The 15,861-nt window shown below is 48.0% G+C and overlaps 1 protein-coding gene across 6 annotated transcripts in view; it reads left to right on the forward strand.

Annotated features, from left to right (window-relative positions):
* The window catches only part of CLCN3 (chloride voltage-gated channel 3), a 91,917-nt gene extending 76,528 nt beyond the window's left edge, over nucleotides 1–15,389 (forward strand). For 3 of the 6 annotated variants that reach the window (XM_065907966.1, XM_065907967.1, XM_065907968.1), the window contains 3 exons: nucleotides 4,837–5,053; nucleotides 11,388–11,463; nucleotides 12,815–15,389. In XM_065907966.1, coding sequence (XP_065764038.1) covers nucleotides 4,837–5,053; nucleotides 11,388–11,463; nucleotides 12,815–12,973 — 452 coding nt within the window. In that variant the 3' untranslated portion in view covers nucleotides 12,974–15,389. Of the gene's footprint in view, nucleotides 1–35; nucleotides 1,588–4,836; nucleotides 5,054–11,387; nucleotides 11,464–12,814 lie in introns of those variants that run through there. The other 3 variants (XM_065907969.1, XM_065907970.1, XM_065907971.1) reach the window with 2 other exon arrangements.
* The last annotated feature ends 472 nt before the right edge of the window (nucleotides 15,390–15,861 follow it).

Consider the following 15,861-nt stretch of genomic DNA (forward strand, 5'->3'; position numbering starts at 1 on the left):
GGGCACCTGGGTGGCCAGATACAGATATATAATAGATGTTTGAAAGAAAGGAAAACTGTAAAATATAATCTGTTGAGTTTGTGGGGGCAAGTGGTATATTGTGTATCTCTTCATCTCTTAGGATTTTTTTAGGAAAGGAATTTATGCTTCCATGGGTTGTTTTCCACCTAAATATTGTTTGAAGTTTTGATTTGGCATTATTACGAAAGCTTGGAGTCGGACTCCTCTTGCCCAGAGAAGTTTTGTTGACAGCCTTCATAATAACATGAACTAGTACTATGAGGCCTTAGTAACTGTTGAGGTATTCAGCTAAATACATTCTCATTATTTGAATGCAAGTTATTGAAAATTCCATCATCTTGGATCTGTTTCATATCCAATCCACAGGGTATTGCTTTTTAAATTTTGGAATTTAGGTTTATACTATTAATTTGTAATATATAGTTTCAAGTGAAAAAGATAATTGAGATTTTATTTTTCGTTAAGTGCCAGGATGAAAAAGGAAGACCTCCTATATTCTGTGCTGACATTCCTGAAAATGTATTGATAGTTTAAAGGCATTAGCCATCTGTGTTATTTTTTTTGAGATAAACCATTTCTGAGGAGGAAGCCAATTTTGTTCCTCCAAAATGTATTTATCCCCTTTCCTTGTAGTCCTGCAGTATTGATGAGGCCGGTGAGACTTCTGCATAATCTGACTCCTTTTCTGGTCTGACTGCTCTTCCCAAACCCCCAGAGGTGACAGAGGGTATTTTCGTCCAGCCGTTGCCTTGGTACTCACTCCCAGTGTTGAGTAGAGGGCTTGGAGCTGAACACGCAGAGCACTCAGCCCATCCCCGAGGGTCACTCCTGTGAACCTGGCGCCTCCCTCCAGCTGACCTCTCTGGCTGCTGCAGAAGGGGGTTGTAGAGTGTTTGAGTTCTTGCACCGTTTAAGAGGGAAGGCTGGATGGTGTGATGAGCAGTATTTCTCACATCAGACTGGAAGCTGTCAGCTGCAAAAGCCATTCACGCACAGACAAGAGAGAAAGTCTGCAGAACGGCCAGTTCAGCCGAGGAGATATGGCTTGGAGGCCTTCTGTAGCCCAGTGATCCTGGCACTGGGATCCTGCTGGAGGTCACGGAGTAAGGGTTCCAGCGTGTATGGCAGATAGGACTGCGTCTAGGCGTGTCCACCTTCAAGCCGTCACCATGGCAACTTCAGAGGAGCATTTCCTTGTTTACTATTTATACTGTAAGGTGTAAGAGTAAACGAAGAAGAAAAGGGTGGGAATTTTGGCGTTTATATAGAAATTTAAAGGAAAAAGCCCAGGTTTTTAAAAGATAAGACGATGGTAAAGTTAGGAATTATTTGTACTCCCATTGATTCTGTGGATATATTTTTACATATTTTTTATTACTGTCTTGGGAAATAGAATATTGGCATGAGAGGTTTCAGGGACTTGGGGTGCCTTAGGTATGTGAGTTCTCAAACCCTGTTGTCAGAAAGCTTGGTTACATTGTGGTCTGTTGTACCATACCTTAAATGTGCACACACATATATTTTGCTAAAGTTTTAATTTTTCAATGGGAAAAATAGACCTGTATGCCAGGTTTTTTATGTTATAAACAACATATTATATATGATATAATATGTAGTTTATGTATATTTATATAAACTATAGTATGTAGTTTATTTATGTAAGATATAGTATGTAGTTTAATATATTTATATAAGATATATTGTTTATATATATTTTTATAAGATACTTATAAAAATACTTTAGCAAGAAAGAACGCTGGAGTAAGTCATGAGCTGTCTTGTGTCTGGGGATAGGAAAACTCAAGATTTAAAAGACCACTTTTCCCCAGATTTATTTATAAATTCTCCATTTTTATGTTATTTTCATTAAAATGTTTTTTTTTTTACTTTATGTGTAGACAGTACATACACATAGTTGAAACTCAAGAAGGTTAAACATACAGAGTGAAAACCTCTCGCCCATGACGTTGTAGTGGCCGGTTAGCTCTGCAGGCAGGCACTCCGCGGCTTCCGCCGTTTCTGTGGATGGTATTCAGTGCCTCCGTACATCAGAGTGTGTGTTTTTCCCTTTTTCTTCTTCAGCAGCAGATTGTATCGTGTGTGGTCCTGTGTCTCATCTTCTCCACTGCACGGTGTGTTCTTGGGCCTCTTTCCAGATCATGTTGTCTTTAGCAGCTTCAGCGCCAGAGTGGAGGTGCTGTGGAACTCCTTGTGATTATAAGTCAGCTTCCCGCTGAGGGACGTGAGAGAGGCTTCCATTCTGCTCTGATGAACACTGCTTCCTCACACAGCTGATGACCTCACGCGGTTGATGTTTTCTCCAGGCACAGAAGTAGGCAAATCCTGGAAATGGAGTTGTTGAGTCAGAGAGCAACACATGTGTGAATTTGTGAGATATTTTCAGACGGTGTTAAGTCGTGGTTCTGCCACGTGCCCTCACCAGGCGTGAATAGCAGTTTACTGTGTTCAGGTTTAGCCCAAATGGAGAGACATGCCTCCTGCCTTTTTGTGTCCAGATGTATTACTGAGGCTGAATGTTGTGTGGGCTTCTTTAAAATGAAGCACAGGATTTCCCTGGTGGCCCAGCGGTTAAGACTCCACGCTGCCCATTCAGGGGGCTCAGGTTCAATCCCTGGTCAGGGAACTAGATCCCACATACCCTGTGGCGTGACCAAAAGATTAATAAAGAAGTAAATAAAAAGCAAAATGAAGCATATATTTAACAGTGCTTACAGTGTGAATGGAATAGTCTTTTCTATTTCCTACCTTAGGGTGTAAAAGTGTACCTGCTCCTTTCCATGTGTGTACTAGGAACTGTGGGTTTTACAGGGAGATTGTTCATGTGTGAGAACTTGGAACCCATGGACACGGTGACCAGGGTTAGAAAGGTGCGTGCATGGGGACAGGCTGCCCCCTCGGGAGCTTCTGTGCGGAGCAGAGCTTTAGCACACCTGGGGGAGACCCCGCTCAGGCTCTCCCCACAGCAGGGTTACCAACCCCAGACTGGGAATGGTACTTACTCAGGAGTCCGAACGCCAGTCCCTGGACCAGTCTCTGTGCATCTCTTTGTCAGAGTTAAAATGAGCCTTGTACCTGCTCAGGTAGTTGAAACACCATGCTATGAATATAGTGACCTGTTTGCTTTCTAAATTAACACAAGTAAGCCCTTCTTCTGGAAGTGAACTCTACATCTGCCTGCACTCCTTAAAAAAAAAGTGAATCGTGTCAAAATTCGGATGGTGATTTCTGCTTCAAAGGCCCTTGAATGACATTCAAAAACCAAATGTAGGAGATGTCCTGGCACCTGGTACGTGTTCAGTAAGTGTGCTTGTGTCAGTAATGCCGGCCTTCATATAAAAGTGGTGTTCTTCAGACATCATATTGGAGTCCCAGATGGACTCCCTAGACGCGGGCCTCTGTATCCCGTAGTGAGGGCTGTCTCATTGCTTGTGCAGGTGTAAAGGCCCTTAGTTCCAAGAAATAAGTAAATGAATCACAGTAATCAATGGCGTTTTTCTAAACTCTTCTGGAATTGTTTTATCATTAAATGTATATTTAAGCAGTTTTTTTGTTTGTTTGGACTCATGGTATAATATGTGGTCAGTTAAGGTTTCAGGTTGAACACTGGGCTTAGCTTTTTTATAAAGCACTCGGAATGACTGTCATTCATGATAGGCCAGTAACCTGATTCTTCTTTGCGCTGACAAAAGCTCAACAAGCAATTTTCAGAAGTCAGTTGCTGAGGGGCTTTCTTCTCCCCAGTGTCTTCCTCGTGCTTTCAAGGTTAGGGAGTTAGGGAGTTAGGGAGTCCTAGTGTTAGAACCCCGCTGGGCGTTACGCACGGTGAAGCCGGGCCTTAGTGATCGGAAGGAGTGGAAAGGGTTGCAGCTTGTGTCTGCGAGCTGTGCTCACTGTTCCACGCAGGACTGAGGCTTAGTATGTTTGTTTAAATGTTTTTGTAGCTGAATTTCTGTTCAAAATAATGTTCAGTGTGACAAATACCATATGTGTACACAGTTTTGAATTCACACTGACTCGGCAGTAGGAACGTGAGCGTTTTCATTTTCCTCGGGCGTGCTCTCCCGTTTGTGGGTCTCCTCCTCCCTTCCCCACAGACTGCACTCTTCCTCTGCAGTGTTGTACCTCTTGGCCACATCCTGTCTCCACGTTGAGAGGAGGCAGCGGACGCAGACACAAGGCAAGAGCACCGGCAGGGCCCCAAGAGCAGGAACTCACGACCTTCACAGATAAACCCTGAAGGTTGGCCAGTGTCCATCCACCCCGCCTCACGGCTCACCTGCAAAATTAAGCTTGAATGCCAGAAAAGAGCGCGAACTAGCCGGTTCACGGCAGGGGACAGACGGTCGGTTCTGGCAGGGGCATGGAGTTCTCTGTGGATCCGGCTGCGAGGCAGGAGGAAGGGCGCCTGGTGCGGTGGGCCCCAGAGGGGAGGCTCCCTTCGTGAGGGCTGTCTCATTGCTTGTGCAGGTGTAAAGTCCTGTGGTCCCAGCACGTTTCCTGGTCCACGTCAGAGTTAGACAGCAGCAATGAAAATCATGCCGTGCTAATGATTACACCAAAAATATTTTACTTGCACAAAGATGATTTGTTATTAGTGGATTCTGATTCTGTCGAGTACAGGAGATTGCGAAATAGCTTTTCAGTGGGTTTTTTTCTTGGTTAGGAAGAGAGGAAAAAATGAAGAGGTCAGAAGGATATGTTTGTTCGCCGTTTTAAACCTGTGATGAGCAGGTCACCGTGAAAGCAGAAGGAGCCCTGTCAGAGTGTCACGGGCGGTCTTCTCTGTCTCTGCAGAAAGCGCCCGGAAGAAGCAGGAGGGGATCGTGGGCAGCTCACGCGTCTGTTTCGCGCAGCACACCCCGTCCCTGCCGGCCGAGAGCCCCCGGCCGCTGAAGCTCCGCAGCATCCTGGACATGAGCCCGTTCACCGTGACGGACCACACGCCCATGGAGATCGTGGTGGACATCTTCCGGAAGCTGGGCCTGCGGCAGTGCCTCGTCACGCACAACGGGTGGGTGTGTCCCCCTCGCGTGCAGGGCCCTCGGGGTCGGGGTAGCGGGAGCCCCGTCAGGCCCCTGGGGGAGGTCTGCCATTCAGGATTAGCCCCTCAGAGTCCCACTTACCAAGGGTGGGCGAAGTGTTGACTGCCAGGTCTCTGCTGAACCAGGAGCACTTCAGGGCTGCAGGGAGGCAATGTCCTAGGGGGTCGGGGAGGGGCTGGGGTCCTCCAAGCTGAGGGTCCCTTTTCGGACAGCAGTGGACCCCACTGCATGGAGCTCTGCAGTGGCCTGTTCTTGTAGATATTTCATGGTCAGAGTCTTCGTCTCTAGGACAGTAATAACTTTCTGGCTGTTTACTATTTGATTTATTGTGTGGTGAGGGAAATTGTGTATAATTAGTCAAAGTTGATGGATTAGCTGAAAACCTTTTGTAAATACTCTGTTTCCGCTTTTCTACAGTCTCCATCTGCAAATCCTGTGAATACAGTGCTGGCAGATAAACACTTATGTATTTAAAATGCACACATTGGTTTTTCTGCCCTTCGCACATAACCTGGCCGTGTTTCTCCACGTGGGAGTTTGGGGAAGTATGGTCTGGTGGGAGTTGGGGAGCGGGGAGACCCTGTGCCTCTGCCCCTGGCGCCCGCCTGCTGCCTGGCGCTGCTCCCCGATCCCGGGCCTGGGGTGTGCCTCCCTGCCGCCCTTCTCTCTGGGCCCCTGGTTCCCACCACGCTGCCCTTCCTGCTCGGAGCCCTCAGGACTGTGCTGCGCCTGAAGGCTGAGGACAGCGACGCTGGTGGAGTAGGCGGGGCGGGTGCCCCGCACCATGTGAGACTGCGGGAGGGCCCAGGGGTCCCACAGCCATCCTGTGCAGACAGAACACGCCCTCTCCTGGGGACGGCAGGAAGTGGGTGCCTCCAGCTGCAGCCCCTCTGCGGTCCCTCTGCATGGAGATGGTCATCCATGTGGAAAGCTGTGCCCAGGCCCATGGTCAGCACGGGTAGTCCAAGGAGCAGTAGCCTCCCAGCTCAGAAGTCCTGCCTCTTGCTGTTGGATGTGATTGTTGACCAGTAGAATCCATCTCTTTCTTTGTGATTTCTTTTTCTTTTTCTTTTTTTTGACCATACCATGCGGTATGTGAGATCTCAGTTCCCCAACCAGGGATGGGACCCATGTCCTCTGCATTGGCAGTACAGCGTCTTCAGCACTGGACCACAGGAAAGTGCCGTGATTTCTTGGACACTGTATTAGCCGTAAGGGTCTGGAATACAAATAGAAGCTAGAGAGCATGCCTCATGGCTAGTGTTTGCACTGTGCTAACCACTGAAGGTAACTCCAGGAAGCAGGGAGGAATCAATGGAGGGATGAGATCTTGATTAAGGGCAGGGAGTTCTATTTTTGTTTTTTTCTCAAGATAAGGGTTTTCTTTTTATTCTATGACAGAGTCCAGGTACAGGTAGTTGTTGGGAGTGGTGGTGGGTTCAGGGTGTCCAGAATACAGTCCCTGGGGCTTCCTTGCCTCTCTGTGGCTGCTCTGAGACTGCAGGATGTCTGGTCGGCTCAGGGCGTTGCAGGCTCACCAGCACTGTCCCTCTCGGCTCTTCCTCTGAGTATTCCCCACAGAGACGTACCCTGCAACTTCCGCTCACCTGTTGTCCCCCAGAATGCTGCCGCGTGGTCTCTGGATGCTTGTGTTGTTGCATAATTTAACATTTAAAACTCGAAGTGTGCTAATAATGGAAAGGTTGAGAATTGACATCAGGATTCCTTGGGTGACTTAGATACTCGTCTCTGCACACTCTTCCTGGCACACTGTAACCCTTATCCTTCTTATGAAAGACAGCTCCATGGTCTTCCTCAGCCAGTGCACCTGGCTGGATGTTCACAGTCCAAAGTGTCTTTAGCCTTGAAGGAATGTACACCGTTCTGGAAACCAGAGGGCAAGTTGTCTGGTTCAAATGCCCTCAGACTGCATTGATGAGAAATAACAAAACAACCACAATAATACTGCTCACAGGGGAGAACAGTCAGTGCTGGTAACAGTGAGCAAGTGATGGTGGGCAGGATACCAAGACCTTACAGGCTTGCCAGGGGTTACAGTCATTCCTTATCCTGCCTCCTATTGATTGTAACCATTTTCTTGAATTATAGTGTTACAAAGAATATTCAGTGAACATTCGTATGCACTAATTTACATATGCATATCTGAAGAATATGCAGGGAGAAATAGCTGAGAGACATATCAATAACCTCAGATATGCAGATGACACCACCATTATGGCGAAAAATTAAAGAGCCTCTTAATGAAAGTGAAAGAGGAGAGTGAAAAAGCTGGCCTAAAACTGAGCATTAAGAAAACTAAGATCATGGCATCTGGTCCCATCACTTCATGGCAAATAGATGGGGAAACAATGGAAACCGTGACATACTTTATTTTCTTGGACTCCAAAATCACTGCAGATGGTGACTGCAGCCATGAAATTAAAAGACGCTTGCTCCTTGGAAGAAAAGCTATGACCAACCTAGACAGCATATTAAAAAGCAGAGACATTACTTTGCCGACAAAGGTCCGTCTAGTCAAAGCTATGGTTTTTCCAGTGATCATGTATGGATGTGAGAGTTGGACTATAAAGAAAGCTGAGCACCGAAGAATTGATGCTTTTGAACTGTGGTGTTGGAGAAGACTCTTGAGAATCCCTTGGACTGCAAGGAGATCCAACCAGTCCATCCTAAAGGAAATCAGTTCTGAATATTCATTGGAAGGACTGATGCTGAAGCTGAAGCTCAAATACTTTGGCCACTTGATATGAAGAACTGACTCATTGGAAAAGACCCTGATGCTGGGAAAGATTGAGGAAAGGAGGAGAAGGGGATGACAAAGGATGAGATGGTTGGATGGCATCACCGACTTGATGGGCATGAGCAAGCTCCGGGAGTTGGTGATGGACAGGGAAGCCTGGCATGCTAAAGTCCATGAGTCAACACGACTGAGTGACTGAACAAAATTGATCTGAAGAATAAAGTCTAAAAGTGAAAAATTTGAAAGTTAATGCATTGAAAATTTAATGGATATTTTCACATTATCATATAAAATAATTTACACTCAATGTTAGCTCATGTTTTGAAGTATCTCTTTTTAGTATAAAGAATTCCATGGTCCCATATGTGACATGATTATAGTTACAGGTTTTGTTGCTTATCGCATGGTGATATCACTGCATTTGAAATGTTTGAATTTTAGTTTTTAAAACAGCATCCTATATTTGAAAACCCATGTTTGTGCATGTATATATAAGATGACTTAGTTGGCTCATTTTGACTTAGTAACTAGTTGTCAAATATGACTGAGTGGACTGCTAAGTTTGGTTTATGTGCTTCATACTTGGGGAGTCATGGCACCAGACCATGAGCTTATGTAGTTACAGGCATGTGGTTTGGCCTTCTAGGGTATTTGGCACTAAATTTTGCACATGGTTGGTTTTCTGCAAGTATTAGTTGATTTGTGTATTTTTCATGTTAATGATTAGTTGCTTCAAATTAAGGTTTTTCTCCTCTCCAACTCACCGTGGGGGAGAAAAGCAGATTCTCACAGCTTTTGTCTTACATCCCTTCCCTAAAATAAGACTTTTTGAGGTTTTCTAAGGATTATTTTTGTTCCATTTATTTTAGTGTAACCATAGGGAAATGAGAAAGTAGGGGAAATCCTCCCACTTGGTGGTTTCCTCCAGTTAACAGGCATCAGCTGGACTGGGGTTGAGCGCGGCAGTGGTTCCAGAAAGACTGGGACAGGAAGGTTGGGGACCGGGGTGAACTGCACGTCAGCTGTCGTACGACAGTGTAAGCCTGGGCCTGTTTGTGTAGGATGTGCCTTGTAGTTTCTGATGTGTCGTCAGAAATCTGGATTTTATGTTACGTTATTTTATAACTAATGAAAGATGAGTGGCCATCGACCAAACAAGTCTATGTGGTGTGCCACCTCCAGGTTTGTAACTGGTGTGCAAGGCGGTTTTACGCTCAGGCGGATCTTCAGCGGTGGGCAGAGTGTTGGATGATCAGGTGTCACAGATACTGATGGGAGAAGAGATGTGTGTCAGCAAAATAGCTGTTTTCCTTTGTTTAGGGTTGTTTAAAGAATAATGGTACCAGACTTCATTGTTTAAAAGCTTACTAGGTACACGCTAAAGGGAGCACCTTTTCGTAAAGCTTTCCGGGTGGGGGTCCCTTAGGCAATAAATGGCTCAGTCGGAAGCCAGGCCGGGTCGTCCTCAACGCTGACCCGCGCGGTGTTGCTCTGCATGCCTCACGTGGCTGGGCCGCCTCAGTCGTCACCCGTGGGCATGTCCTTGCGCAGTCCTGTGAGGCACGTCCCGGGCCGTGGTGATTGCTGCCACTGCGCACTCGACTGACAGTGCCAACACAGGCGCTCGAGAGGAGTGAACGGAGCGGGCGCTGGTAAGGGCGGACAGCTCAGGTTCTCTCTTGAGCCTGCCTGTTCATAAGAGAGCTTGGGGTGGGAGGTGCCGTGGTTACATTTTCCTTATTTTTGTCCTTCAAGGAAAATAGGTTGCTATAAGAAGAGAGCGCATGTCTTCTGCATTTTAGTGGAGAGTCTAATGGTCAGCATGTTAGGGTTTCATACTGAGTCCTTAGAGGTGGAAAACACCTGTGTGTTCGGGGGAAGAAAACTTGAGGAATCCAGATCTGCAGATGAAAGGAGAAAACGAGTTTGCGGGGAGGGTCTTGCCCATGTTTTGTGTTCTGATAAGCAGAACCTCTCAGAATCCTTCAGCTTTGGTGGAACCAGCAGGACGTTTACAGGAATTGCTCAGAATGAGTTCTGTGGCCGTGTGGGTCAGGAAAGGGTTGGATCAAATGCTGTAGAAGTTTCTTTACTGTGGAGCTTTGCACACGGGATGGACAGTAAACATGGTTTTCCAAACGTGCACCAAAGGGCGAGGAAGCCGGTGGGCAGAGGGGCTCCTGGGCCTGGTGTTTCTGGACACAGATACTCTGGGGCAGTGTGCTGGGTTGAGCCTTATTGCTCTTTCAGCATTGTGCACCCCCAAGGAAACAGTCATCTTTTACAGGAGTCAGATTTTGCATTGATTTTCCCCATACTTCTGAAATTAATAAAACCTGAGTTTGTCCTTATTTACTCTCTAGTAACTAAAGAGAGAAAACATATGTATTTCCTCCCTTTATGGCTGTTACTTTGTAAATACAAAGATTACTTTATAATGTATAAGTTTGCTATTTTGTCCTTAATAAATTCATGACTGACCTCATTGCGTACCTCAAGGTCTGGCAGAGCTTACTAACTTAGTAACTGAAATTAATCATTGTATGTAATCAGGTAGAGAAGAGTAAGAATTAAACTGGGGTTCTTTTACTTAATGTCAAGATGCTCACTTTTCTTGATTCCAACTATATATGCAGGTGAATTGGTGATTGTGTCTCTTCGAACACCTGCTGAGTGGGTGCTTATTTTATGTGGGGCATGTTCTGAGCTATTGGAGGGAGACGTGCTCCCACGTTCTGAGAACTGTTCAGCTTGTCTTTGTTCTTAAGGATAAGTGCGTCGTTGTAAAAGATGAGAAGACATTAGCAAAGAAGCGGTTTTTGCCTCTCCCAGTCCCTTCCCTGCCTGCTTCCTGCCCATCCATCCCCAGGCGCCTTCCCTGCCCCGTGACTGACCGCTGAAAAAGCAGCATCCCGTGGGCCCAGAGCCCTTGACTGAGCAGGTCCCCTGCTGACGTTCGTTCTTCAGGAAGCCGGGGTGGTCCGAGGCAGTGCGACAGAGAACTGGCCTAGCCAGACCGCAGGGTGTGCAGTCACCCTGCAGGGTGTGCTGGAGAGGATTCCAGAACTGAAAGAGGAAAGCTTTTAAGGTTCTCAGCGTCCATTGTGTATACTTTCGTAGACTGGAGTTGACTTCATTCACTTCCATTATAAAGGTGGATGCAGTGAGGAGGGCTGGGGGCTGGCCCTTCAGGAATGAGAAGCACTTGCCTCTGTGGAAAGAACATGAAGCTTCAGTTCAGAGTTGAGCAGCTGTGTACTGATGGTGTTTCTTTGTACTTTTTTTTTTTTTGAGTCATCTTCATTTTGAGCTTTTATAATCTTGATTTTTAATTTAAGAAGGACACCTACCAGTATTTAAAGTAGGATGATGTAACTTGCAAAAGCCAGTAGAATTAATGCAGTGGTACCTGGGGTTTCAGAGCACTTGTGTGTGAATTTTTCTGAAGCCCATCATGTTTTAGCTCTTTCTCGCCCTCTGTATCAGGATGGTAGGACCCCTCCCCGAGTCCCCCGCAGTCATTAGCATCACGTGGTCTGTTGCAGGAGCCTCTTGGGGATCATCACCAAGAAGAACATGGTAGCACACCTGGAGGAGCTGACGCGGCGCGCCGAGCCCCTGGTGATCACGCGGCTGCTCCCCAGACTGGGCGGGGGGCGGCTCCGTGCCCTCGCCTCCCCCACCGGGCTTGTTAGACCCTCCTCCTCCCCACACGGCGGGGTGTGCACACCCTGCCCTGGGAAGCAGCAGGCCCGCCTCCTGGCCACCACAGCCTCTCCTTGGCTTTAGGACTGTAGGCAGTGCGGTGTGCACAATCCTACAGCAGATATCCCCACTCCAGCCCGGACGCCTGCTCCGCTTCCAGTGAGCCCCCCAGCCCTGTCCCTGTCTTTCTTCCCTGCTCTTGGCTGTGTTGTGGGGAGTTAGCCAGCTCAGCGGCCCGCCCGCCCCACACACCCTCAGTCCCGGGGCCTGGGCGCCAGCACCCTCTGGAGGCTGTTTCTAGAGCGTGGGCAGCGGCTGAGGGTCACGTGTGGTGACTGCACCTGGCCGTGGTCCCAGTGGAGTCGTGACTAAAGAGGATCTCAAGTGCTCGGATAAGTTGTCTGGCGCTGGCAGTCTCACGCTGGGCCCTTTTGCCTGTGGTTGTCACCCCTCCGTGAGGTCTGTCCCCATAGACTTCAGTCCAGCACTGACCTCCATGCATCCTTTTTGAAGAAACCACTGGCCAGAAAAATAAGTAGTTACTCATCCCTTCTGCTTTCTGCTTCATCTGTAATAATCTTCTAGGACTGCTTCCTGATTTTTTTTTCACCTACCTTTTAATGTAAGCGTTAACAACTCAGACTTTCATAAAAGCGCTGTCCCTTTTTTGACTAAAATCAGAAAAGGAAGACATTGATGACTGTAGTGGAAACTTGGGTCATCCTAGAGGTTTATTCTTGGGTTCTGAAGTTTGTGACTGAAATTCTGTGCTGACCGTTTTAAGTGCATTCTACCTGAATTGTATGTGCTTTCATGAAGATTCGACATACAGCAGGGCACTCTTTAAATCAGTTTTTTAAAGACAGTTAATTTTGGCTTTAAAGAAAACTGCACTCTAAAGGGGACTTGGCCATCATGTTCTCTTCTGTCTTGGCCTGGTGGAAGGAGCTGTCCTCCTCAGCTGGGCTCAGCACCCCTTCTTGTTCTGCATTCTGCTCTCTCTCGCTGGCTCACGTGACTCAGAGGCTCTGCCTCCGCGGTCTGGCCTTCAGTCTCAGGGCAGGGACACTGAGTGGTTAGGGGCGTCATGCTCGATACCTCCGAGCATGGGTGCTGGGTGTTGAGTTACTTGACCAAGATGCTTTTTGAAAATACAGACTCGGGCTGATTGCTTTGCTCTCCTTCTGTCAGCAGAAAGGATTTAGCTGTGGGTTTAGCTTCTCCTTTCCCCTTCTTTTAACGGCAACCTTCCACTTGTCCTTTTCAGACGCCTCCTTGGTATCATCACAAAAAAAGACATCCTCCGTCATATGGCCCAGACGGCAAACCAAGACCCCGCCTCCATCATGTTCAACTGAGCCCCGCGGCGGAGGAGGGGGAGGACGCCGGGGAGGAGGCCTGCCTGCTCAGCAGCAGCTCACTCTGACCGGAAGCAGGACTGGCGGCGCGGGCTCCTGTGGCGGGGTTTGCAGACGCTGCTGTGGTGCGGGGAGGGGAGGCAGAGGCGAGCAGCGCGCGCCTCCCGTCCCAGCCAGTGCGCTCCGCCGCGGAGGCGGCCCCGACCCGACCCCGCGCTCTGGCTCTGCAGAGAGGCCAGCAGGCCCGTGTCAGAAGGGACCCCTCTGAATTGAGCCATCTCTAAGACTGCAAAGTCTTGCCCTTTTTTTTTCTTTAAATCAAAACTGTGTGTTTAACTCCTGAACCGTGCAGGTAAAGCATCACCTGTCTACATTCCGGACGAGCTTCTTCCTCTCCCCTCCCCCGCGAGCCGTCACCAAGCCTCTGAGTGGTGTGCACGTGGGAGCAGTCCTTTCTCATATTGAGATGTGCGTGGTCTTACCGGGGTCTTGTCACAGGGAGGGAGTGGGTGCTGTGTCCCCACACGAGGGGCTTGGGGCAAGCCCGCGCACCACAACCGGGCGAGGCGCCGCGGAAGCTCTGCCGGGGGGAGGGCGTGCTCGCGGGGTGCAGGGGTTCAGCATCAACCACAGGGGACTTGACTGGGAAGGATGGACAGTTTTCTTCTTGCTTTTCTCACCCTCTCTGACTTGATGGGTAATGTGAACTGGTCTTACGCAGATTTTTCTGTTTCTAAATCTCCTGTAACACAAGTACTGTTGAACGTAAGGAAATGATGCTGCTTTGATAGTGACAAGAAGGAAGTGTTGTGTCGAGCTGCACCTGCTATGAGTTGCATGTTTAAACACTGGAATTTTCTTTTTCTTGAAATTAGATCAGTCTGGTTTTTTTTTCCCCTTTCCTTAAGGTATTTTACTGCTGACACTGAAGAAGAAATGTAATTCATAACTTGCACTAAATGTATATTTCTTTCTTAAAAATTTACCATTCTTATTTATATTTTTATGGATTAAAATTTATAAAATACAGATCAGTTAATATCACACTTAAATACTTTTACCTTTTTAATGTGATTTTTATAGACTAATTCAGACTTAGAAATATGGAGATATGAACAAAGTTTACAGTGGGAACGAGGGTCTAAGATGTGGTGTGGTTGTTTCTTTGTGATCACACATGTACGGAAACCTTTTCTCATCTCTCACTGCCATCCTCTGGGTTGTTTCCGGCTTGTCCATTTTGACTCATTAACTGGAAGCTGAAAAACTATGTATTGTTTCGCAGATTAAAAGTTAAATAGTGTTAACCTTAAAAAAAAAAAAGAAAACAGTAGAATGGCAGAGGTAGCACTTAAAATGTTGATCTGAACAGAACTTGTGAATCTTTGTGGAGGTCATGTCCAGGTGTTCAGTGACATTTTGAATCCACGCTGCACTTTTTTGCACAGTGGGCTGAAAATGTACTGGATGTGTTTGGAATATGGGGTTTTGGAAAATACCTGTCTTAATCATGGTCTCAATTCACATCAGCAAAGGCAGTTCACTTGAAGCACTGGCCTAAAAATTCTGGATTATGCGTCTTGGGAGGCAAAATGAATTTTTAGAGACAGACATTTTTCTGAAACACATCTTGCAATGAGCTGTTTTTACATTTTGGAAGTGATTGTTCAGTTCTTGATTCTTAATAAACCTGTCAGGTTTGGGAGATCACAGATCTTTGTGATGCTGAGGACTTATAAGATCTCGAAGCCATATTAGAATGACCACTGAGAGTTGAGCAGACATTAGGAATTCCATGACACCTGAGTTTTGCTCTGCCTGCAGTTAGTGCTTTGTCCTGCTTCCCCCTTCTGGCCTCCTGCACACTTGCTTCCCCGCGTGTGGAGACAGCCCTGCCTGAGCCACGGTCAGCTGGTCTCCTCTCAGCCTCTCTTCCGTGTTTGCCCGAGGCCCAGCGAGCGTGGGGGCTCCGTGGCTGCACCGCGTCACACATGGCCTCACACGTGGTGTCTGCTTTATCTCCCTCCTTTCCTTTCCGATTTCGGGTCCTGCGTCACCCTGATGTCTCGGGTGGATGCAGATTCTCTCCTGTGTGTCCGTCCTGCTGAGACGCGGGGGCGCTCCTGGCTGTGTCACTCCATCCCGCTTTCCTTCTGGTATGTTGGGTGTGTCTGCGTGTCCGCCCAGCAAGGGGAGTTGGAGGCCATGCGGTGGAAGTGCCCGGCCCAGCGGAGTGCAGGCAGAGCCTCATTGGAGTACCCTTTCTGAGAAGGTATGATGAGAATGGGCAGGGTGTCAGCATCTCTTCTCCTTAATTGTGTTCAGTTCTGACTCATGAATGCCTAGTTTGTTCATCTGCGATGTTGCCTAGAGCTGTATTTATCTGTTTTTATTTATACTAGTGTAGTAGAGCTGCATATCATTACAGTACAAATGGTGACTGTGATGAGTCAATCAGAAAACCTATTAAAATCTATACGACAATGTGTGGTTTGGCCTTTGATTCCCTCGGTCACCGTGCTCCGGGGTCACTGCCGCTGTGTGTGTCGTGTGGCTGGGGCACCCAGCGTGCACGCCCCCGGGGTGTCCTGTGTCTCTCGGGCTGCGAGGCAGTGCTGTCCTTGGCAAGCAGGAGTCACGGGGACCCGGCAGACCCCAGGGTGACTGCAGGGTGTGCGTACCAGCACGCGTGTGGGTGCAGGGACCACACTCCTCAAAGGAGACAGGTAAGTAACCTGCAGACTGTTTCTGAGAGTGCGGTGGTTCGCACACAGAGCTGCCTGTGGGAGGGGAGACAGACACTCTGGAGCGGTGTCCATGCGTCCAGGGCCGCGAGCCTGGTCCTGACGCGCCCAGGACACCTCGTTTTGCTGCCCTCGTGCTGCTCGCGCGGGACTGAGCAGCAGCTGTGCCCCTAGGATGCTGGTACCTGCCGTGAGCTGCTGCTGCGGCCGTC

Source organism: Muntiacus reevesi, chromosome 17, assembly GCF_963930625.1.
Source record: "Muntiacus reevesi chromosome 17, mMunRee1.1, whole genome shotgun sequence".
NCBI lineage: Eukaryota > Metazoa > Chordata > Mammalia > Artiodactyla > Cervidae > Muntiacus > Muntiacus reevesi.